The sequence below is a fragment of the Phasianus colchicus genome, chromosome 5, assembly GCF_987193195.1.
Source record: "Phasianus colchicus chromosome 5, bPhaCol1.hap1.1, whole genome shotgun sequence".
In the NCBI taxonomy this organism is placed as follows: Eukaryota; Metazoa; Chordata; class Aves; order Galliformes; family Phasianidae; genus Phasianus; species Phasianus colchicus.
Window position 1 is genome coordinate 39870092 of NC_143440.1, and position 23443 is coordinate 39893534.

The 23443-nt window shown below is 45.4% G+C and overlaps 2 protein-coding genes across 23 annotated transcripts in view; one reads left to right on the forward strand and one right to left on the reverse strand.

Annotated features, from left to right (window-relative positions):
- The window catches only part of ESRRB (estrogen related receptor beta), a 158119-nt gene that overhangs the window by 126706 nt on the left and 7970 nt on the right, over nt 1-23443 (forward strand). For 9 of the 11 annotated variants that reach the window (XM_090141414.1, XM_090141412.1, XM_031593181.2 and 6 more), the window contains 3 exons: nt 4734-4850; nt 17137-17247; nt 17887-18048. In XM_090141414.1, coding sequence (XP_089997540.1) covers nt 4734-4850; nt 17137-17247; nt 17887-18048 — 390 coding nt within the window. Of the gene's footprint in view, nt 1-4733; nt 4851-10034; nt 11281-12592; nt 13536-17136; nt 17248-17886; nt 18049-23443 lie in introns of those variants that run through there. The other 2 variants (XM_031593186.2, XM_090141416.1) reach the window with 2 other exon arrangements.
- The window catches only part of LOC116228972 (uncharacterized), a 155598-nt gene that overhangs the window by 22008 nt on the left and 110147 nt on the right, over nt 1-23443 (reverse strand). For 2 of the 12 annotated variants that reach the window (XM_090141423.1, XM_090141421.1), the window contains one exon: nt 20875-20971. The exons of 8 other annotated variants lie outside the window; for them this stretch is intronic. In XM_090141423.1, the coding sequence (XP_089997549.1) occupies nt 20922-20971 (50 nt within the window). In that variant the 3' untranslated portion in view covers nt 20875-20921. 2 more of the 12 variants (XR_016466996.1, XM_090141420.1) reach the window with 1 other exon arrangement.

A 23443-nucleotide genomic window follows, 5' to 3' on the forward strand; every position in this document is an offset into this window, starting at 1 on the left:
ACCTGTGTCTGCAAGAAACTGTCAGGCTGAGAGAAAGCTGTGTGCTGCTGCTAGAGAGCCCTAGGGCTCATGTCCTGCAGCCACATGCAGGCAAGAGGGTGACGTGACCAAGGTTGTGCAAAATGTCCAAGTCCTTTTGCATGGAGCAGAGAAGGCAAACAGTGCTGGTATTACACCTGGAGAGACCTCTATTTGCTCTCCTAGAGATTTTCCTCTGATTTTCACAAAGTACCTGTCCTCACACCAGGACTCAGATTATGCTGTCTCAGCTAATTTAAGCGGAAGGTAACAGAGAATCTCCTGCATGCTTTGTATCAGTGTTCCCTTGTCCTGCTGTAGAAGAGGTTGGACTGGTGCCCACTGAGAGCAGGGACACTGCTGGTCACTCATCATGGGCCATTTTACATTTTTAGGTCTTTTGTCAGTGGGACACCCAAATGACCAGCTTGCCTTTGAGAAAAAACAAAAACAAAAACAAACAAATCCAGAACAAAAGTTTGCAAGTCCTGAAACAAAGGCAGAGCTAGTGGCTAGTTGAAAAGTTCAGTTGCTTTCTCTTGCAACTGTACTATGGAAGCACTCTGCTCTGTGCTTGATGGAACTGTCCTAAACTTACAATATTCTGAAAGTAGTCCTTGAAGGAAAAAAAGAAAAAAACAAAGAAAGAAAGGATAAAAGGCAACAAATGCATGAGCTGGGAAGGCTACAAAATGGATTTCCCTGCGAATTCCTCTCAGCCCTCTGGCACCACAGGACCAGCAGTGTGGCACCGTGCTGCTGGTCATAACTGCAGTGTGTTGCATCAAATCATAGGGGTGAGAGAAAACTTTTTATCCTGAACAAATAAATGCACACTGCAGTTGGCACTAACAGCAAATATGTTGAAATGTAGGCTTTTCACTGAAATTCAGGAAAAGCTTGACTAAAGAAACAGAGGGTGGGAGAGACGGCAGGATGGAGCATGCAAGGAAGAGAGGATAGGGAAGGAATGGTGAAGAGGAATGCAGAAGAAACCAGAAGGAAAGAAAAGGTTCAGTTGTTTGCTTGTTTGTTTCAGAAAGCAGAAACTGAAAAGACTTCATCTCTGAAGACTTTCCTGGTTATTTTTGTTTGATCGTCCCTGAGTTTCCTTCCTTGTATGCGGTGGAGTAGGCAGGATCTGACTGAGTGGGGGGGAGCAGCTTGTGCTTTCAGTGCTATGCTAATTCTGAGCTCATCTCCCTTGAGGAGCCAAGTCCATAACAGGAGCAGGAGCTGTGTGACAAGTTACCACATTCCCCAAGCTCAGGGAGTCATTCTCCCCCTTCCCAGATCCTTCCCTTCCAGAGAGGATATGGTCGTCTAGGAGACTCCAAGCTCTGCTGTGCAATTTTCAGGTATTCCAATTATGTGTGCACTGAATATTTTGTTCCAAGCTGTTTAACAGTCAAAGGTCCCTATTTTACAGAAAATAGGGTAATTTTACAGTTCTCCAGCATAAAAAAAACATGACCTGTCACTTCAGTAGTCCTTGGCTGTTTCTCACGATCCCCCCAGAAGACAAGTTTGGTAGCTCACCCAATTTTGATGATGGGAAGACCAGGACACAGAGAGAAAGTGATTTGACCTCCAAGTCAGAAAGCTCAGAACAAATCCAGACTCTGGTCTGGTCACCAGCCACTTGTTTTTTTTTGTAGCTGTTTTTTAGGTCAGTCTTGTGTGGTGGCATTGGTGAGGTCCTAGCAGGTTTTTTGGATCAAATGTAAATATTACCTAAACCAAGGAAAGCCTTTCTAATAAATGATGGTTCAAAGCAAGGCACTGTCTACTAGATTATCCCATTTTCTTGCCTTTTCTTTCTAGGTCACATAATCTACAATTCACAATACAATATGTGCCACAAATTTATACTTGTATAAGGACTTGTCTGTCTGAACTCTTGTGTGCACGGAGGCTCTTCTGCACCCCAGCTGCTGTAGCAAAGAGGGAGCACTCTCCAAGTGCCAGCAGCCAAGCTGATGGTGTGACCGCCAGCCGCTGCGAGGCTGCTGGAATTCCGATGAGTTAATCTCATCACTTTATCATAGGGCACTTACAGAAATTACAGGAGCTGCGAGCAGCTCGCTGTGCTGGCAGCCGGCCCCAGGACCCATAAAAGAAATTGAGAGAACAAACAATAAAAAAAGTCAGAGAACTTTGTTACGAAGTTTTGGAGACGAGTTTTTCTTGGATGAATTCTGCCTGGGTAATGCTGATAGTGCCTTCCCTGGTGATGTCCTGCAAACAGTATTGCCCTCAGCTGTAGCTTTCAGTCCATCCAGTACAGGGTGCATTTGGGGCTTGATAAAAAAGGTTTGTTTAGCTTGGCAGCACTGTCTTGTATCTCCTAGTGTCAGTTCTTGTGTGGAGAGAGCACACTGGACTTCACCTCTAGCATTTACCCAGCAGAGCGGGCTGCAGGACATGGTTGCTGGTGCTTTCTTCCTTGAGACTGGGAATGGGGTATGTGTAAGGACATGCAAGCCTGTGTTCAATGTGAAGGCAATAAGACATGCTGAAAGGGATGTCCCACTGGTGCTAGGTGTATTTTTCTCACTTTTACATACCCACAAACCCTGTGGCTGCAGCACTGCATGGTGGCCGCTGTGTTGCCATATGGGAAGAGGAGCTGGCCCAGCTGGCCAACCCCTTCTGGCTCTGATGCTTTAACAGTTGTGATCCCAGTACAGAATGCCTTTGACAGCTCCATATTCAAATTGTGCCTACATGGTACATACGATACCCAGTACTTACTCTGACACTTTCACAGTTGAGTTGTGATCTAGGCTACATAGACCATTTCCAGTACTTTTTCGGGGGAGGCATGAAGAAGTTGAATGATCTGCCTGACTCATTGTAGAGGGACCTTGAACTGCTGGAGAAGGCTGTCATTGCCTTCTGTTGCTGTTAGGGCTCTGTGCCCTTGGGTGTCTCTGTCTTAGGAGGTGAATTTTTGGCCTTGAAACCATAAAACATGAAATATTTTGCTCTCCAAAACCCTGGTGCTGGTTTTGGTGTGCAAGGTGAACATTGAAACTAAGGCAAGACCTTCAAAGTGAGATTATGGTGGAGTTTTACTCCAGGTTTGTTTCTGCTCTATTCCTTCCTGTGCAGGGTACAGCAAGTAGAGATCAGGGCCTCTGTATTCAGAAATCTGTAAGGCTCTGTGTCTAGAGCAGAGTTTATTACCTTGAGATCATGCCCGAATCTCAATTTCCAGCTCTCTGAGAACCTTGGTATATTGCTAGCTATTGAAATTCAGGTGCTGCACAATGACCAAATACGGTCTGTATGGAAGCAACTTGTGCAACGTTCTTTTTTTTTTTTTTTTTTTTTTTTTGAGGACAAACTGCATTTTGGGCACAAAGGAACAATGGTGAGGAATGAGGTGGATGGAACTTAAAGCCAAGTTGCAGGTCTTGTGACAAGACAGAGGGCAGGTTTGTAACTAGCAGGCAGATAATGTTTATGCTTTTTTAGGGGCTGTGTGCTTCTAAGGTTTCACCCAGCAAGGGCCAAGTATAATGAGATAAGTAAAATGGTGCTTTCCTCCTTTTGAATCTATGCTCTCTTTTAGCTCTGATTGTCAGTGGGCTTTCTGACTGCTTAGTTAGTCCCAAGATCTAGTCACCACCCCTAGAAACTGTATGCATACATGCAGAGAAAAGAAGGGTCTTAAACAAGAACACAGAAGTCCATTGCAGATCTAGGAACAAAAATCAAGTGTCCTGTCCTGGTGTTACTGAACTGAAAGCTTCCCTTCTAATCTGGTGGTACACAAAGTCCAGGCTGTGTCCCCTTTCTGCTCTCACCTGTGCTACAGCCGTGAGTGAACTCTTGACTTTCAGTTTCCTGTTCTGAACCACCAAAGCAACCTTTCTATCCTTCTGAACTGATTGTGGATTTTAGAAATCCCTTTTGGAGCTGGGCTAAATAACTGCTGCTTTACATGTCGTTCATATCCATTCCATCCTCAGATCAGACCCCTGCTTCCATGTTTCAGTTATACGCTTGGCTTATTATAAAATACAGTGTGAGCAGAAACAAATCTGGGATGCCTCTTTTCCTGGTTTGTCTTGGATGTGATGTTGTGATCATAAATGAAAGGAAGTGAGGAAAGAAATGATTTTCTATACAAAGAAATGATAAGGACTACTAAAGTAAAACTGAAAAGATTTGCGTAGATAGTTTGCATTTTACATCTTACCCATTTTTCTCAACAACTGCTTCCCTGCTACCTGCAGGATGTCACTGACAGGAGGAAGCAAAGGAGGAAATGCCACCTCCCAGCTCTGTGGTACCAAGAGCAAGGCAAAGAAGGCAGGTGACATCCACCTGGTAGATGTGGAGCGAGACTTGCTCTAGCTCTCAGAGCTTCAGAGAACAGGTTGTAAGTGATGCAGCATAAGAAGTGCTGATGTGCTTTAAAAATACTGGATGCCCAAAAGCCCAACTTTGAGTCAGCCCCTTGGATGGGCAGGTTTCTCCCAGTACAAACAGCAGTGTTGCTTTTTTCTGAAATGAGCTCTAATAAGTAGTGCTGGGCTCTCAAAGAGCCATCCATCACAAGCCAGCTGTGGTCTGTGTATGTGTGTGCAAATGAGTGAGCAAACATAGAGACCAATGGTTATGGAAATATTTGGACACCACAGCCTACCTCTGGATCAGTGAGGAGAACATGTCTCCTGCGTGACCATATCTGTGTTTGATTGCAGGGAATATTGAATACAGCTGCCCAGCCACCAATGAATGTGAGATCACAAAACGGAGGCGCAAGTCCTGTCAAGCCTGTCGCTTCATGAAATGCCTCAAAGTGGGGATGCTGAAAGAAGGTAAGATGCAGTTGCTTCTGTCCTGACTTGGAACTCCAGACCTTGTAGAATCCCCTAGGGCAAGTACACACTTGTGCTCTCTGGCTTTTCCAAGGTATCTCTATACATGATTTTTAGAAGAGTCAGGATGGGCCGTGACCAAGAAGGCAATCCAGAGAGGAGGGTGGTTCTAGTCAGCACACTAAAGCTAGGATATTACTTTCAGAGTGACAGCAAATTCGACGGATAACTGGAAACAGGCTGTGCCAAACCGTTTCCTTTCTTGAAAGAACCCCAGGCTGGAGGGTGTTGTTCTCCTTGCCTTCCAGGTCATTTTGTAATATTGAGAAGGAAAAACTCTTGCTTGATTATGACTGGGTTGGCTGGCCTTAGTAAAGGAAGGATGGAGTTAATGCAAAGCTATGGAACAGTGTGCTTGAAGGTTTGCCCATATTTCTACTCAGGAGACTTTCTGAAGATGTTGAGGAGCACAGATTTGTCTGGGAGCTGTGGGTCGCCTGCCCTGCATGCTCAACCTGTTCAACTTATCGATCTGTTCAGTGTTCTCTAAGCAGTGTTCAGCTTTTCTTGTGCTGCTTTTCCTCCCTTCCCCCCTGCCTCCCCAGTCCTTGTCCATTCAAGGTGAACCACAGGGAATTCAGTGGCAATTAAACACATTCTTATGGATTGCCTTTAAAGCTTTGTTTCCTTTGGGTCCCTCGGGGAGAGGCACCGAGAGGAGGAGGGGCAGGAAGGAGAAGAGCTACTTGTAACCCTCTGCATTGCTGTACGTGGCAGAGAACAGTGCCCTCCGTTTGTCTAAAAGGAACAACAGCTAGCTGTGGTCTGCACAAGGCTAGTGTGCTGGAGCCAAGATGCCAGCATGCAGCATGCTTCCAGTTCATACCATTTTAGCAGCCAGTGATGAATTGCACGATGTCACTTGAATGTGTATTGCTTTGCACTGGTGCTCCCTCATTTCTTGAGAGGCAAGTTGATGGCAGCCTGTATTGTTAAGAATGTAGATTGGATGTTAAACCCTGTCCTGTTCTTTGATGGATGTGCAGCTTCTGTGGTTAAATATCTTCCTGCTGGAGCACACCAGGTACCAAGGGAAGGAGATACAGTCTTGTGTAGTCTATCCCTCCCCAGCAGGTTATTGCGTTGGGAAGATCTTGATCTTCGGCTGGGAGGGAGGCACCTGCTTTGAGATTTAGAGAGAAACCCCTTTAAAGCAGCTTTTCTGTGTGTGGTCATTCTGGGGAGCATTATATCTGCTCACTCACATACCAGTCCATGATTGTGATGTTGCCTTTAGAGGAAGAGCACATTGGTTATGAGAGAGCCTGCTCACATTAATCTTGTAAAACAACCATAAAAATATGATGATGTGGCTCCAGTCACTCTGCAGAGCAGCAGCATGGGTCCCGGCTTGCTGGCTGCCTGTGTCTGTGCTGCTCTTCATCCAAGCAGTTGAGCCTCTCAGAGCTTGGCAGCTCTGAGCAGCAGGAGACCGTGCTGGCCTGACTGCAGCCAGAGCAACCTCTGCTCCCAGTTCTAGGAGTGTAATACAGTCCAGAGCAGGGTCTGAACTGTGGCTTAGTCACCAAGTTGTGTGAAAACAGTTAACTCCTGCCAGACCAGAGAGAGGCTGACAAACAGTATAGTTTCATTCACACCATGCTGTGTCTGAACTCCTGAACCCTGTGGGATACAACCCATTGTAAACTGAAATTTGACTCTTAAGGCTGCTTTTGTGCTGAAGTGTCTTTGGTTATTCATATAGGGATTGATTTGGCATCATTAAACCACTGGGGAAAGGTGGTTTGCTATTGATGTTAGTGTATCTGTGATCCTTCCCATAATATTTAGAGCTGTGGAATATACAGCATTTAGATTTATTGATAGCAATCTTAGCAAGTAAGAACACTTGACAATATCAAGGGAAGCAGAAGAGCCTATTTTAGCAATCTGTGAACAGGAATTTTTTATCCTAATGCTGAGTGGTCAGCTGATGTAGGAAATGTTGCTGCCTTTCTCTCTCTTTTGCTCAGCTTTACCAGCTGAGAAGTAAGGGTCAGACTATTTTCCAAAAGGGTTATAAGCACTGATTAGTTAACTTTATGTGAAGCCTGGTTGAAGCACAAAGTTACTAGAATTTAATCAATACACATCTTTAAAAGCAAAATCCAAAAAGGGATAAAAAATGGCTTCACAGTCTTTGGTCTCCACAGGGCCAGGAGTTTCAGGAAAGAACAAATCCATAATTGTTTGACTTGCTCAGAAATGCAGAATTGACAAGAGATTTTGGATTAGAAAAGGTTCATTGGTTTTTTACATCTCTGATCTGTCATTCTGTTAGCTCATCCATCCCTTTATCCACCAGGGCAACAGTGTTCCCTGTTACATACTTCTAGTAGTTTGACTGGTTTTTGAAATCTCTGGTGTTTTGGCTTTCCCAGAGAACCTATCCTGCAGTCCCCATGTGCTCATTAGGAGGTGTCTTGATCTTCAAGCTACGTGCTATTTTTCCTTTCAGTATTTCCTGTTTTTCCTCGCCTTGGTTTACATCTCTCTTCTTCCTTGGGTCCATCCATGGCAGAAGGCTGCTAAGCCAGGTAACTTCTCCTGTTTGATTGTCCAGAGTTTGGAGAAAAGTGATCTCATGGCTAAATGAGAGATCTTGAAGCCAGTTTGTCTCTTGCTACATTTTTCTTTGAGATCTTTGGTACTGATCTGGTAACTTACTGGGAGACATTTCTGGGAAATGAAACTGTCCTTCCTCTGAAGAAGAAAAATATGATATTCCATTCATGCCTAGTTCAGTGCTTTGTGATTTCTTCTTGGTAAGACAGGAAAGATTCTCCTGGTTACTGTCCTTCCATGTGATGTACACTCCTCTGTCTGCTAACTGAGCATGTGGTGAGGCCTATTTTTCAAGCAGGGGAAACCAGTATTCAAAGATGTCAAAAAGCAGGTAGCAATGACTTCAAGCCTCTACTTTACTCCTGAATGCTCAACTTGATTCTGCAGATGCAGAATCCCCTTGGAAATGCACGTGAGGGTCACCAGGCACATTCTTTCCTTTCCAATGGACTGCAGGGAGCTGAACAGCCAGCTGTGTCCCTTTAAGACCTGGGAGGCTGTTCCTAACACAGAGGTGCAGGTTGTTCGGGCAATGCCAAGTGAATGAAGATCAGGGCAGGAAGAGAGCCGATGGGGCGATCAATAGGTGTCTCAGATATCCAGGCCACTTTCTTTAAGAGATCTCCGATCAATGCATTGCAGCGAGGGAACTGCACAGACACCAGAGCTTTGCTGTCTCAGGTTCTCCAGGCGTGACGCTGCAGGGCAGGCGAGACTCACTGGGGAGAGTGACTGGCAGAAAGCAATGCCTGCGGAGCCCAACAGACTCAGATGTGTTGGCCTGTCTAGCTGTCCATCTCTCACTTTCCCTTCCATCTGGAGTGTGTGCTCAGAGAGTCCTAATTGCCCCCTCATTCACAGACCTGGACAGGAGGCTGCTGGATTTGGAGTCTGCGATTCCAGCGTACCCCAATCCAAGAGTCCCTGTAGAGAGGTTATGTCCCTAGAAAACCTGTGCTCTGCTGACTGTGGCCTGGCTGAGGTATCTGCAGGCAGAGATGAATGGGGCTTCTCTACAGCTTTGTCCAGCCGAAGTGCATACCTTCCTGTTCTGCAAAATCTGTCTGCAAACAGAAATGTTACCTGTAAGGATGCCTAGCCATTGAGGGTGGCCTGTGGGGCTTCCAAGAAAGAGAGCAAAGACTGAAAGAGCCCTGGGGATGTATCCTGAGGCAGATGAGGTGCACTTTATTTCAGAAAATATTTACATCCAGAGTTTCCCAGATGCATTTCTTCTAAGAATTCCCAAGATAGGAAAACTGCTTTGTTCAAGATGCTGTGCCTCTCTCACAATGTCTTTGAAGGCAAATTCTCCTCTGGCCTGGCCTCCTTGCTCTGAGGGTCACCCAGCAGCTTTTACTTATGTGGTGAGGGTGAAGTCCACATGCATAAGGAAGGTAGGGGAAAGAAGTCTGGATCTGGATGCAGAAAAGGGAGGCTCTTTAACAGCAAGAGAGAATTTGGGCAATTAGCGAAGAAAGGTGGATGATTTACTTTGGCTACATGACTCTGTTTCTTCCCAGAAGTGTATCTGCTGTGATGTAGTAATCCCAGGTACAACCATTCATTTCTCAAGCTTTGCTCCTTGTCATACTAATGCACTTCAATAAGTAAGACTAGAGAACATGTTAAAATTCAATAGGACATCCAAATTCCTTGTTACAAATCCCCCAAGCTCCCAAACTGTTATCTGTCTAATCTGATTTGTGATGTACTCATCACTAGAATGTGTGGATACTGACACTGCAGGGCCAAGGACTGAAATATGAATGAGAAGTGAAGAGAGAAGAGCCACAGAATTCACCCTGCTCATCTTCCTGTTAGCTGTTCCCCTTTCTCACCTGTCTGCAGAGCCTTTGGCAATGCCCTGCCTACTGCAGCCAGTAGAACTATCCTAACTCTGCTCTTTTCCTTACCAAATGCAGCCAGTGGCTGTTACAAATGCTTTCCAGGGAAACAAACCTGTCACTCCTGGGTAGACCCGGCTCTGTGATTTTATAAATTGGGTGCCATTGTCCAGTAGCTAAACAAGGGATTCCTGGCACTGGCAATCTCAAAGTACTTCTACTTCATAACTTTGCCTTCATTGTTCACTAAAATCCAGATAACTGAATCAACAGTGGATCTCCTTTCAGCAGTGGAGGGTGTTTCATTTCTCTTTTTAAGTGTCAGAATCTCTCAATGGAGCAAAGTGTTTCCAGCAACCGCTCCCTCCTGCCCCCATCCCTGCTTCCAAACCATGTGTTCTCGAAAAGATATTTGATTCCAGTGAAAGCTCAGCTGACATCCCTGCAATATGCTTGGGTTTTGGCTTTGTGCTTCCTGGGAAGGATGAGGGCTCCTCCGGGGATTCTGGGTAATTGGGTTAGTGGCCAGCTCATGTCAGGAAATTAAAAGGCAGCCCCGATCAGGTTGCTGCTGCATGGGATTTAATGGCTTTGTATTTATAAAGTATTCTGCCTCCAGCCGGTGCCAGAAATATCACTACTGGAGGCATCCAGATGAAAAAAAAAAAGAAAATCTATTTTTCTTACTCTAAAATACCTTTGTGTTTAAAAACAGATGGGCAACCAACTACTCTGTCCTTTGAAATAGGATTTCCAGATGCAGTGAGTGGCATCTTTATGTCTGTATCTTCTACACCCAGCCATTTTCCAAGACTGAATTGAGCATTTATAGTATGGCTAGAACTGGGCTGGGTGGTAGCACAACATAGAGTGTATGCAGCCCTTGGTAGGATGATGGTAAAGCTCCAGTATTGAGGCTTCTTTCTAATGGATGGGCCATCAGCAAGTGTACATTGGAATGATAGCACTTGGTATCTGTTTTCTGAACACCAGACAGGTGCATCATGGGCCCTCACAACACCTTCTGCCACATCCAGTGGATTATCAATCGGTCAAGGTTGGTTTTCTCCACTCATTTTGAACCATTAATCTGCCCAGATAAGTCCGTAGGTTCTTGTTATATGTAACTGAACCTCTGTTCTTTCAAACGTGAAGTCCAGATTCTGTTGATGTACATCAGTGCAAATTCAGAGAGGGATTGCCTTTACTAAGGTTTGTGATATACTCTGTGAATTCCATCACTAGAAGTTGTGCTTAGTGCTCTTATAACACATACAAAAAGAGGAAGCTGATAAAAACTGCAGCCGTGCAAGGATTTTTAGATGCCAATCATCATGCAACAAATCTGTGCAGTGGGTAAGATCCTCTGAGCTGAGCAGGAGTAGGTTGGGCCTGGATGCTTGTCCCACTCCTCTACTGTAACTTAAGGCATGTACATTCAACAGTGTCAGTGGACACTAGTTCTTAGTATTGCAAACACCACTGCTGAGGTGGGAATTTCAGGAGACATTTTACATTCCAAGGCACAAGTAGAGCTGTGCTGAGAGAGCTGGCTGAAGTGGCAGCACACTGTGTTCTTGGGCCCACAGAGCTCCCTCACCTCTGCAAAGTTTTGTCACAAGTGGGCCTCTCTCCATGTGCTGGTGGGGCCTCTCCATTGTGTCATAAATCTAGAATTTTGTTTCTCAGTCCATGCTCATGCTCCCTTGCCTGATCCAAAAGGCTTGTGTCCTCTATCTAAACATTTAAACAGTCTTCTCACAGATGTTCTCAGTGTGAAATAGAAAATTGAGCTAGAAAAAGCATTAGTTTGACCCTTCAGGGCATTTCTGAGGTTCATCACATCTCCTCAGATAAGTGTCTGGAGGGTGATGTGAACGCAGATCTGCCTGCTTCTTTCTGTTGCTTCTCAGAGGAGCCCAGATGCACAGAAGAAAGCTCTCAAAGTCTAAAGTAAGGTAAGTGGAATCACACCCAGGGCTGTAGGTTCCTCTAGGCAGCAAGCACCCTTTTGGGGATTCAGTTCTGAGTATTATCTCTTGGAAAGTTGATGGCACTGTGGCTTTGTCATCTCTTAGGTCCTTCTGTGAAAGTCATCTCTGGTCTTTTCCTGGCAGACACATGCCTGTGTCTTCTTTCATAGTGCCCCTCAGCCCGCTGCTGTGTGAGTATTGCTTTTGTGGGTGATAAAAGTCAATAAGCCTTTTGTCCTCCTTCAGACTGGTTAGAGGCCCATGAGGGGAAACAGTCCAAGCATTTGCATGGACCATGAACAGAAAGTGAGGGTATGGGTGTGGGGAACACTACAGAATGCTAAAGAATGTACCGAGGTATTCTTTATTCCCTTCTGCCCCTGAAGCCCTTCTTGATTCCTGGTTTTCCACTGTGACTGGGGACTCAGCATGGGAAGGAAGCTGTGTCTTTGAGGGACAGGCCAGGAATGCAGAGACACCTCAGCAGAGCTGGCAGCTGAGGAGGAAAAGGGTTCACAAGCTTTTGAATTACATCAGGTCATATATGCTTTGGACCAACCACCTGGCACATGCAGCTTATATGTGTGTGACAGCTTGTGTCAGTGCTCCATGTGACAGGCTCTGGAACCAAGTATATCACCATTTGTTACAGGGCTAACCTGTCCCTTGCAGTTCAGCAACTGCTTAGTTAGACCAGCAGGAAAACAACTTTTCTACTCAACTAATACATCCTTGAAAATATCAGAGGGGGGGTCAGATCCATCTCTCTATAGTTCCTTGTAACACAGGAGAGGGATTATGATATAAACAGGACTTTTTCCTCTTCCTGTGATGGAATCTACAAGTGACAAAAGAAAACCTGGTCAGGCTCCAGCCTTTCCACCTTCTCACTAAGCACTTTTCTCCATAGTCTGTTTCTTTCCCCTTGTCCGCACCCCTAACTTTTAAGGTCATAGCTACACTGTTTCCTTGATAGGTGTCCTCCCAGCTCATTCCTCCCACTGCCACATCCCCTTGTCTCTCCTGATGTTCTGAGCAAAAAAGAAGGAACGCCTTGCGTACAGCACATTTCCCTTCCTTTTTCCTTTGGTCTCAGCCAAGGTTTGCCAGCTTTCTTGGGCACTGCCAGTCCCCATGCTTTAGACTGCAGCTCCTGGGGACAAAGGTATCTCTGTCACCTGCGGAGCACCACTCAGCTCAGACTCCGGGAGAGCAGCTAGGTTGCACTGATGCAGACTGTACCTCAAGGTATAGGTGGGCAGTAAGCACAGGATCTGGCTGGTTTATAGAGTAAACTGGGCAAAAGCAGTCCTGGAGATGCTGCTCCCTAGCAAGCACTTGCCCTCTCTTCCCTTCAGTTGTGTCCTTCTCGGTCTAGACACAAATTGTCCCATGCATAAACCGTGTAGCTTAGCTTCTCTGTTAGCTCTTTTGGCAAGATGGATCTTTCTGTTCCTATCAATTCATGAGCATGTGATAGGACTTGATGGAAAGTGAGGTGAGGCTAGTAATTTGACACGACAGCTGATATTGGGCCTAGACTGCATTTCCCAATGGCCTGAGCCTAGCTTCACAGAGCTTTTAAGATTATTTTTAGTCCCCAGAAAATAAAAGAGAAACTAAACCTGACTCCGTATGCTGTCGCCTCTGCATACTCGGCTATTTTTACTTCCGACAGACTGGGCCTAAGTCCAGCTTTTAAAAAAAGATGGAATTATTTTACTTCCATTAAGAAAAAAAACCCGAAGCCTGATGTTATCAAGTCAGCATGGGGACATCTGATCCCAAAGTTGTCGGGCAGACATCTCTCTGAGGGGCATGTCACAGAAATGCAGGGAGCTTGAACACATCAGCGGATCAGCTCTCCCACTGCAGAGGCTTGGTGCTGGCACAGACCTCTCCGCACCAGCACTTGGAACACGAGTGGCACCCACAGGACGCTTCGAAAACTGACAGTCCTGCCCCGGGCAGGACGCTAAGCCGACAAGTTCTGCACGAGCCTCGGACTTGCCCCTCTCCTTGCTTGGTGCTGGGGAGTTGAGAGCATGCTGCTAGTGAGTGGGGGTTCAATGCCAGTGGTGGACGAGGGGCCCTGCTTTGCACCTGGGCTGCTGTGCAGAGTGCCTCAAAAGGTAACAAAATTCAACAAACGGCACTTCCTGGCAGCGCACGGAATGGGACGAGAGGGGATGTTTCCAGCACATATAGCCTTCATTTCTGAAGAAGCAGTTTCCAGAAAGGTAGGTCAGCACAGAGTGATACTTCCAGACTTTGTTCTGTACTGTAGCACCTCACATTGTAAATATGAATCTTCCCATCCTGTCTGCTCTAGCTGACCCTCCTTGCTGACGCTGTGACAAGAAGGGGGGGATCCAGAAGTGCCTGTCACGGTGAAGGCTTTGTAAGATGAGTGCTTTCTTTCCTGGGAGCTGGACAGATGTGATCCATGAGAAAAATCAGTCTGTGCAGCAGCTGGAAGTCAGCTGCTTTCTCTTGGTGTTGTCCTCTCAGGCTGTGGTATCAAACCCTGTGTGAGAGCCTTCTGACCAGCTATATCTCAGAAGCGACTGCTGCACTTCGCAGTTAAAGCGCAGGTGGCTGCAGCTTGGTGTGAACTCTGCATTTGGGATTACAGTATACAAAGTACTCAGCCTTGTTCCAGTCCTGCCCCTCTCATCTCTCTTCTGCCCTCTCGCTTTCAGTCATTCCATTTACATCCTGCTCTGTTTCTTCTCCACTTGTTGCTTTCCTTCTTGCTCTGAGCTCATGCACTGCAACTCCCCACCCCATTTTAACAACCCTTAGGTTTCCCCTAGCAGAGCTGCATTGTAACCACCCTTCCTATCTTAAAATCAATCAGTGAGCAAACCAGCAGACGTTAACAAGCCACTGCTGCTTAGTATCGGATCTTGAATTTTGGCCGTGCCCTTTCCTGTCATCTAACTATGACCCCTTACGTGGTCAACTCTTTAGGAAAGAGCTTTTGCCACAATGCTCACTTCTGGAATGTCACAGTCAGGGACTCAGCTTGAGATGCCTTTGTTTCCTGTTGCCCTCAGCAGCTGGAGCTGCTGATGACAGGGTAGGGTAGTGGCTCTGCAAATGCTGATTGAAAACATTTGCCTCAAGGAGTTTCATGCAGGATAGGGAACAACAAGAGGACAAAGGCTTGTTCAAAATAAACAAGCTAAAGACCTTGGGCGAACAGACTTCTATCTTCCTAGTGAGGGAAGGAGGGACGGAAGGTAAATCTCTCTGCGTCTCTCATTTTTTTTTTTTTTTAATGCACTTAAGTCGTTTGTGTCCTTATAATCTGATTGAGGGTCCCTAATACTGCTGCAACCTGTGCAGCCATCCCTCTGCTGGGCACTGGAGATGCATGCTTCTCCTTGGGAGAAGGAACAGAAAGCTCCTTCCCCCATTTTCTCCCAACTCTCAGTCCTCCCTCCATACTGCTTAGCAAAGTGCACAGCAAAAGCGTTGTGGAGAGCTGTTCGCTGGTTTCTACTGGGCTGAGAATGGTGTCCCCCATTCCAGTGATATCCTGCCTACCTACTGGCATGAGAGAATGGGCCTTCCTGTGACCTTTCTTCTGTGAGCATCCTAGGAAGCTGTGATTCAGGAGTGAAGTCCTTTTCTGGATTCCTCCATAACCTTCAAACAGAATTATTCCTGACCCTTTAAATTTTCGTAGCTGGTTACTTGGTTTCCTGGTACTTCCTGAAATCTGTCTCTCCCTTTTCCTCCTGGCTGTAGGTAGGTGTTGGTCATTCAGCAGAACATAGCAGCATAGGGGTCTTCTTTCTTATGAAACCAGGGAACATGTACAAAAGGAAAGAATCACAGGCAGAAGTGACAGCATCCTACTTCATCCAGTACTTTATTAGTGCTGTTCCTCCAGGATCTCCTAGGATAAACTTAGGTTTGGGATTCCCCATCTGCCCTTTCTAAAAATCACTCACTGAAACCTATTAGGGTTCCCAGGATGACATTTTGCTCACAGGCTACCTGCTGCAAGGAACAGAGATAAAAGAAGTAGTGGGCAACGTTTTCAGAAAATCTGCTGTGTAATGGAGGAGAAAAGTAGTGCTTACTCTTAGGGACATCAGTAAGCTCTCTATACAGAGTCAGAAATAGAAAATGCAGGGGAAGGAAAGGTTTGATCTGAATTCACACATTCTATTTCACGTCATTCTGTCTATCTTCCAATGCCTGTCCTCCTCCCAGAGCACACTCCTGCAGCAGCAGTTCCTTTGGTCTCAAGAACTCCAGGCCTCCCGTCTTCCTGCTTCCTCTGCTTAATGGCAGCAGCTGGTCTCTTAAAAGGAAGCAGCTATGTAGCCCTACCAACAGCATGTCCCAGCACACCGAGGCTTAAAGGCAATGTACCTGCACGTGGTGTTGCTCCTACTGGAAATCCTGGCAGTACTGCTGTGTAGCTAAGTGCCATTGGCCTGGCTGACAATGGTTCTTCTTGCCATTGCAAGGCTGTTGGTGCTTGTTTGTCAGTTGATCTGGTTTGGGTGCTCCGGTTGTGGCATCAGGATCGAGGTGTTGTGGCAAGTAATAATTTCATATGGTATCAGTGGGATCAGTGCGAGCACATTACAAGCTTTCCTTTTTCCATGACCCAGTAAGTAAATGGGGCATTGGCTTGAGACATACAGTGTGACAGATGTGTCTCCTTCTGGGGTTGAATATGTCAGCAGGCTGCAGGTTTTTCAGATGTACAAGTTGTTCAAAAAGCACTGGTTTGGAGGGTTTGCTTTTAGATGTTTGTGTTTATGCAGTAAATTGATTGCAAAATATTAATGGCTCAGCGTGATTAGTAAGTTTATCACATAATTGGTTCCTGTGATCAGACTAGATAAACTCATCAGCATTTATATGCTTGTATTGTGTAGATTCAAAGATTTATTCTACTTGATTGCCCCTACTTTTATCATGAGAGATTTTTTTTGCAATAGCTGTTTCCTCCAGCAGAACTGAGCTGCCCCAGTTTCTCAGGAACTAATTGCCAGCAGCAATATGGCTGCCAGAAGTAACTGACAATTGGTCAGATATCTGTGGCTTTTTTCATGATTAGTTTTTAATACCATGTCTTGTCCCGATGCAGCTCAAGATAACAGAAGTTCAATGGTAGTTCCTGTTTAGTTGGTTATCGATTCTGCTGTAGTTTTTTGTGTGGGGTCAGTCACTGGGAACTGTTTTCACTGTACTATTTGCAGTTTGGTTCTCTGTATTTTCAAAGAGCTACAGCAAATTCTTCAGTGTGTCCCTGTTTCAGATTTATCATTGCTATATTGTAGGAGAGGTTGTTTCTATTTATTTCAGTTCTACTTTTATTATGGCTCCTTACTTGATCAAACCTGAAACATTTCTGTTGAATTCATGGTTCATAATCTATTTGCTATAGATCCTTTTTTTCAAACATAAGTAGTGAGAGGTCACAGAACATTTAACTCCTCAATTTTAAGAACAATCTAAAACCTTATTTTTATAACTACAGGTTTGATTGACATTTAAGGCTTTATTTTTAAAAGCAAGATCATCCAGAGGACATTGAGCTCTGAGACTTTTCATTTGTCCATCACATTAGTGGTGATTCATGAGTTTGAATGGGTTAATTTTTGTCTTCATTAACGTCTTGAAAGGAAATAAAACACCCAGCAGTAGTATGAGAGCTAGAGGTAGCTTACCTATTATTATTGGGATCTCTGAGTTCAGCTGAGATCTCAAATGACTGGGAGAGTGTGGAGAACATCTTAGCAGATTTTTACATCTGAACATCAAGATGGTGGCTATAAGGAATCATGTGAATATATCCTGTTTTAACTGCAGGTGTTCGTCTGGATCGAGTCCGTGGAGGCCGCCAGAAATACAAGAGAAGACTGGATTCTGAGAGTAGCACTTATTTGAGCTTACAGATCCCTCCCCCAGCTAAAAAGCCACGTATGTATCAGTCTTTGGATTGTGGTCCTCTGAGCAACCACTGTGTTCCCTTTAGTTGGTCTCAAAATGTTCAGTGGAGCAGTTATCAATTCAAGTTCCCATCAGTCACCAGCACTTTTTCTTGTGATCACAGTGCATAAGTATACTTGCTACATCTAAGGTATAGCCTGGGTGCAATATGTATTGTATCTAGAATATAGACCAGAAATTTCCTAGGAGATTATAAAAATTCGTTTAGTGATTTTGCTGAACTCTTCCGCCACCCAAACTACCCTGACAAAATTGGTCCTGTGCTGATTTCTCTCTTCCATATGGCCGATAATTCCCTAAACTTTTCCAGGTCCTATCAATTGATTATTCATGTTTTCTCCTATCCCTGTTGGATCTACCTGAAATAGTGATTGACAGCCTTACAGTAGCTTGCTGCTTTTGTCATCCCTGTATGGAGCTGATTTGGCATAGACAAATCACTACAGCAGATAAGGTTGTGGTGTACTGTCCTCTTGTGACCTACACAATTTCTGAGGTCCCACAGCCTCTATAGCCCTGTATTCTGAAGGAAGGCCCTTCTAGAGAGGGCTGTTATGGCACCTTTTGTCATGAGAGATAAAACAACAACTTCTCCTTTGAAATGTGCAGTGACTAAGATCGTCTCCCACTTGCTGGTGGCAGAGCCAGAGAAGATTTATGCCATGCCTGATCCAACCATGCCGGAGAGCGACATCAAAGCCTTGACAACCCTCTGTGACCTGGCAGACAGGGAATTGGTGGTGATCATTGGCTGGGCGAAGCACATCCCAGGTAAATGGGAAATTACAGGGCTTAAGTGTGGACAGCAAAGAGAGCTATTATTTATCACTGTGCTTATCAGTCTTCAAGGAGGATTTTTACATATAGTGATGGATGGAAATTACTGATACAGAGAACTGCTTGTGGCAGGCCTTCATTGGAAATGAACTCCAATATAACCCCTGGTGCAGGTGCATGAGTTCATTGTATGTGTGTGTGCCCTGGCATTATGCAGTAGGCTTTGAGGTGCTACAACAAAGTCCCCAGTGACACCTGCATTGAGTGGCACAAAGAAAGCACTTGGGGAACAGCCCTTGGGATGGTGGACTTGTAATGATCTTGAACTACATCACTACGGCCTAGGTCTGTTCTGTTTATAGATGAAATAAATGTTATGATAGTGACTGGACAAGGCAGGTGCTCACTCTGTTTGTAGTGGGTATTCTTGCGCAGACTTAGGAAAGCTTTTATCTTACTGGATTCATCACAGAGCAAGTCCCATTGGAATGGAGGACATAATCACTATTGTCAGTCAATCTCTGGTCTTCTGTGCTGAAAAATAATGAGGACAATGTATTGGCAATGTGACTGGCCTCTGAAAGCTTACTGCCTGTATCCAACTGAGTGTGCCTGTGCAACTAAGTGAGAGAGCTACAGCATCTCACATGCAGTAGGATGGACCCAGGCTGAAGGAGCAGACATGATCCTCAAGAAGGTTCTGGGACATAGATTCAGACAAAACAGGGAAAATGCCCCTTCCTTCTCTGTTGCTACTCCTTCACAAACACCCTCTCCAAAAAAATAGATTGGATTTGGATGTGGGGAAGATTGGACAGGGAATTTGGAGAATGTCCTTGAGGTTTACATGTCTGCTTTTCAGAGGACTGCTTCAAACAGATGCTCACTGTGAACAGCTCAGTACTACTTTCTCCTGCCTTCCATCCTGCCTTGTTGGGAGAATATCTGAGGTCAACCACAGAATTACAGGATTTAACCAGTACTTGCTTATTGTCTGCATCTTCTACTGCATAGACTTGTGTTATGTTGCTTAGCTTCGTGGCTTTAAGTTCTTCTTTGTTTTGTGAGGCATCTTAGCATGGGTGAGCAAACAGTTTATTTCTCTTATGTATACTGCTTCTCTTTGTCACTCTTCTTGTGGCTTTTTGGTGGCTGCTCTTCTTTTCTCAGTGGGAGTATTTCTCTTGTGACTCAAGGGTTAGTGACTTCCTAGGCTGTATGAAATACATAATGTTATGTGGTGGGACTACAAAGTCTGGATAAACTTTTTGAGGACAGTGTTTCTGAGTAGAGGTTAATTCCAGTGGTGCCCTTCTTACATGAGATCTGCAGGATCTGCAAGGATTACATCCATCACTAGCACTGGAATCCTTCTGGGGCTGATTCATCACAAACGGGGTTATAGTAGTGATTAAGGAACTCAGCCTGGATTGTTCTACTAACCCAGAACTTAGGGTGTTAACAGGAGTGGTTTTCATGCAATGCAATTATCTGCTTTGCTGTCCAGTAAGGTGCTGCTGTCTGTTCTGCTAACCTTGTCCACTGCTATTTGCACAGGGTGTCCTGCTTTAGTTCCCTTGTTTGCAGTGTGGGATGCTCAGTTCTGAGTTCTTACAAGGTTTTTCAGTTTGCTATAGTGATTATCCCAGAACAGGTGTGTAGTAATGAAATGGCTCCTGCACTACAAAAAGGGATCTTCCACTCCATTGTGAAAGGGAGGACAAACCTGTCGTCACCTCAGCTTTCTCTTTCCTTTCCTATCCAAGATTTTGCAATGTGATAACAGCCATCAGCCTCATACAGTTCAAAGCAGCAGTATCATAATAGGACTGTGCATACAAGAGAGAGCTCAGGGACTGTTACACAAGGGAGCAGTAAGAGTTCATAGAAAGGGAACAAAAAAACATGTACAAAACATACTGCATTAGGCAGCAAGGGGGCAGAACAGGGCAGGGCCAGGAGGCTGCCAGGAGGCTGGATTATATGTGCCCTGTATTTCTGCCTTCCAGAGATTTTTAGAATACCAGGACTTTGCTTCCTGTGTGCATAAACTCTTGTACATAGTCAGCATGGAGAAAGGAACAGAAGTCACATCATATCTGCCTTGTTTTCACAGTGGAATTAATAAAGAACTGTGTGGTCTTAGTCTAACCAACCCTTCAGGATCCCAGATGTTGCTATAAACTTCTGCCTCATGCTGCTAGCAAATAAAATCAAAGCTAAAGTCCTACGACAACAGGAAAGCATGGTTTAATGGTGTTCAGCAAATATCTTTAGCTCAGCAGTCTTATTAGCTATTAGCTCAAAAGCCAGACTTAGTGTGGCGTTGTACCCTTCTGAGTGAGGCCCCTCCCCTTGTGCTAATTGTCTTTGAACATCTACCATTTCTGCATGCCTTGATGCAGGGAGACAGGACTTCTCTCAAGAGGTGATGGCGAAGGCTCTCCCAGGGTAGCTGTTGTGCTGTTCTCACTAGGAAGACGATAGTACTAGTATAGAATGAAATATGGCAAGTGGAGTGACAGCAGCTGTGTCTGGAGTGGCCTCAGATCCTATAATTACATCTCCCTTTATTACCTCTGCTAATGGCCCTCCAGAATGACAGAAATGATAATAAATTAACAGATTATGAACTCCACTTGCCACAAATTATGTGACTTTTTTTTTTTTTTTTAATTCTGGGAGCTCCCACTGCCATATCACTGAGGGGGAAAAAAAAAGCCACAAAAATAATGATTAAAAAAAAAAGAATGTCACATCAGCTATTGCAAATAAAGCAGCTTTTCTCTACCCGCACCTAGGAAGGAGGGAAATGCTCATGCAGCTCTGTGCTGATCATGGAGCCTGTGCAGTCCTGAGATACTTCTTTAGAGCCTCCCACTGCCAGTGGAGTAGTCAGCACCTTTCAGAATAAGGCCTGCAGCAAGAAACAGATTAGTAAGGGCACTTTCTGGATGCTGTGCTATCAAACAACTTAGGAATGCACAAGGCTGGATTGCTAGCAATTCCTGAGAGCTGTGATCTGGTGATGCACTTGAATTTCCCAACTGGATGTCCTCCAGTGTTACAAACCTATAACAGCGAGCCTCTAATTTTGGCCAAATGAAATTAACATTTATCACTCCAGATCCCAACTTTCATATAGGAAACCCTATGTTGTCTGATCTTCCTTTGTCTGTGCAGAGTGCAATATCATACATCACAGTCCCCCAGCCCCTGCATTCTACTTGTGGAAACAGTGGAGGAAGAGGCTTCCAATTCTGTCACACATTTCAAATCCGGAACTGGCACTGCAGCTCCTGCCTTCATGCTCACCACAGGAGACTGGCAGAGGACTCTGCTGGGTGGGCAGGGCAATTGCAGCTCGCTCTTCTGTCCCCCTAGGCATAGGTAAAGAATGACCTCTGCTTTGCAATTCTTTACCTGCTATAGCCACCTCTGGGAAAGAGTGGTTCATAGAGGTGCTGAGTGTACAGGCTACTGCTAAGATTAAATCAAGATTTTCCACTTCATTCTGTAACAGAAACGTGTGAGCTATGTCTGTCTTGGATCCTCTCACCATACTACATAACTGTTTCTCAATCTTTAACAAATTTTGTTGGCAGACTGCACTGAGACAACAACATAACCCCCTTTGCAACATAGATAAATAATGACAGTGTAGAAAGGCCGCATGATTTACCCAGAAACTGGACTTAAGGCAGCAGCCCAAATGTGGGGCTGTTCTCCACGGGCAGAGCTAGGAGAAGGGTGAATGAAAGGCTGAAAGCTGGCTGCAGAGGAGAAATTCCAAGCCCCAGAGACTGTGCCAGCACCTGTGAACAGCTTCCTCTGCCTCATGGCTAATGCTATGAGGTTCCTGAGTAGCAAGGAGACCTGGGGAGACAGAACCCAAGCCTGAGAGCTGCCTCAGCCTGCTCTTGGACTCGGGATGGCTGCATTCAGGAGCAGCAAAAAAGCAGTGTACTGACTGCTCCTTAATAGGAGTTAGGGAGCAGGAGACTGAAGAGAAAAAGGATAAAGGCATCCCTGCATCTTCAGCAAGGGATGGGTTTCACCAGGCACAGGGCTATGTGGGCTGTGCTGTACAGGAATCAATCTCACAGTCATGGAGCTGGATTTTTGCAGCTTTTCTCCCCAGCAGCCTGGACTCTTTAGCTGTTCCCTCTGGCACTCCTCCCCAGTGGTTTATTGATTCTTTCCTCCCACCCACTGCTCCCCTCAGACCTTGCACACACAACATGTGACAGCTGATTGGTATCTGTTAATTAATGTGGCCTGGGGCCTCTTTTCTATTCAGTGGCCTGATAAGGGAAATTGGATGTCCAAGGGCTGCCAGGCCATTATCACCCTTTGCTTCCCCTGGCAACACAAACACAAAACATGGCGTAGTGATAAATAAATACCACTAACCCACCCTTCTGCCATCCCTTCCCCAGCTGAGATAGCGCAGATAGAAAAAGAGGACCCACAGTCAGTCAATATAGCAATCATCAGCTCTTTTGTTAATTGCCAACTTGATAACAAGAGAAATCAAATGATCATCATGGTGCCTGGCTACCTAGGCCTTGACATAGATCCAAGGAAAGTGAGCAGGGAGAGCTGTGGGATGGAAGCATCCCGCTGGGCCTAACACTCAGTTAGTGGGACTGGCAGGCTCCTGGGGACAGAGGCTACTGAGCTCCCATGCTTCTTGAGAGTGAACCCCAAGGCTGAATAAGCATGTGGAGTGAAGACTGGCAGGGGAGGCTGGTGCAGCACAGCTCTCTCAGCTGAGAGTGTCAGACTGCCCCATTCTCCCACTGCCTGGGGAACCTTTAGACACAAGGAACTGCCAAAAATCACAATTCCTGCCTGACAGTGGTGGACAGGAGCTGCCAAGACGGGACCAACTCAGTGTACTTGACATCCCTGTCTGCAATGGCTGTCATACACTGCCTGTCTCCTAGGATCTTTCTTTCATGATCTGGCTTTCTGGGATCATGGGCTTGATACTGAGGACGTAATGGATATAGCTTTCTTTCCTATGTACTTGCTTTTCCCTTTCTCTTCAGACAGACAGTACCTCTGTGTTTCAGCCTCTCCACTTCCCCACCACAGCCAGGGCTCTGAGGCTGTCTGTGAATGTAACTGCTCTTTTTCTGTTTGGGGAGGATGATCTGCTTCACTGTTCTGTTGCTACAGGGCCTGGCAAGAAATTAGGTGTTTGTAGCACCGCAGAGGTGTTTGTGTACTGGGTAAGGTTGACTGTGAGGGGTGGAATGCTGACGGTGTAGAGTTCAGGGAATACTGATGAATGGAAGAGGATTTTTTCACAGACATATTCAGCTTTCGACATTTCAGTGCTCTGTTGTGGCAGGACCTTCTCTTAGGTTGTCTGAAATGAGAG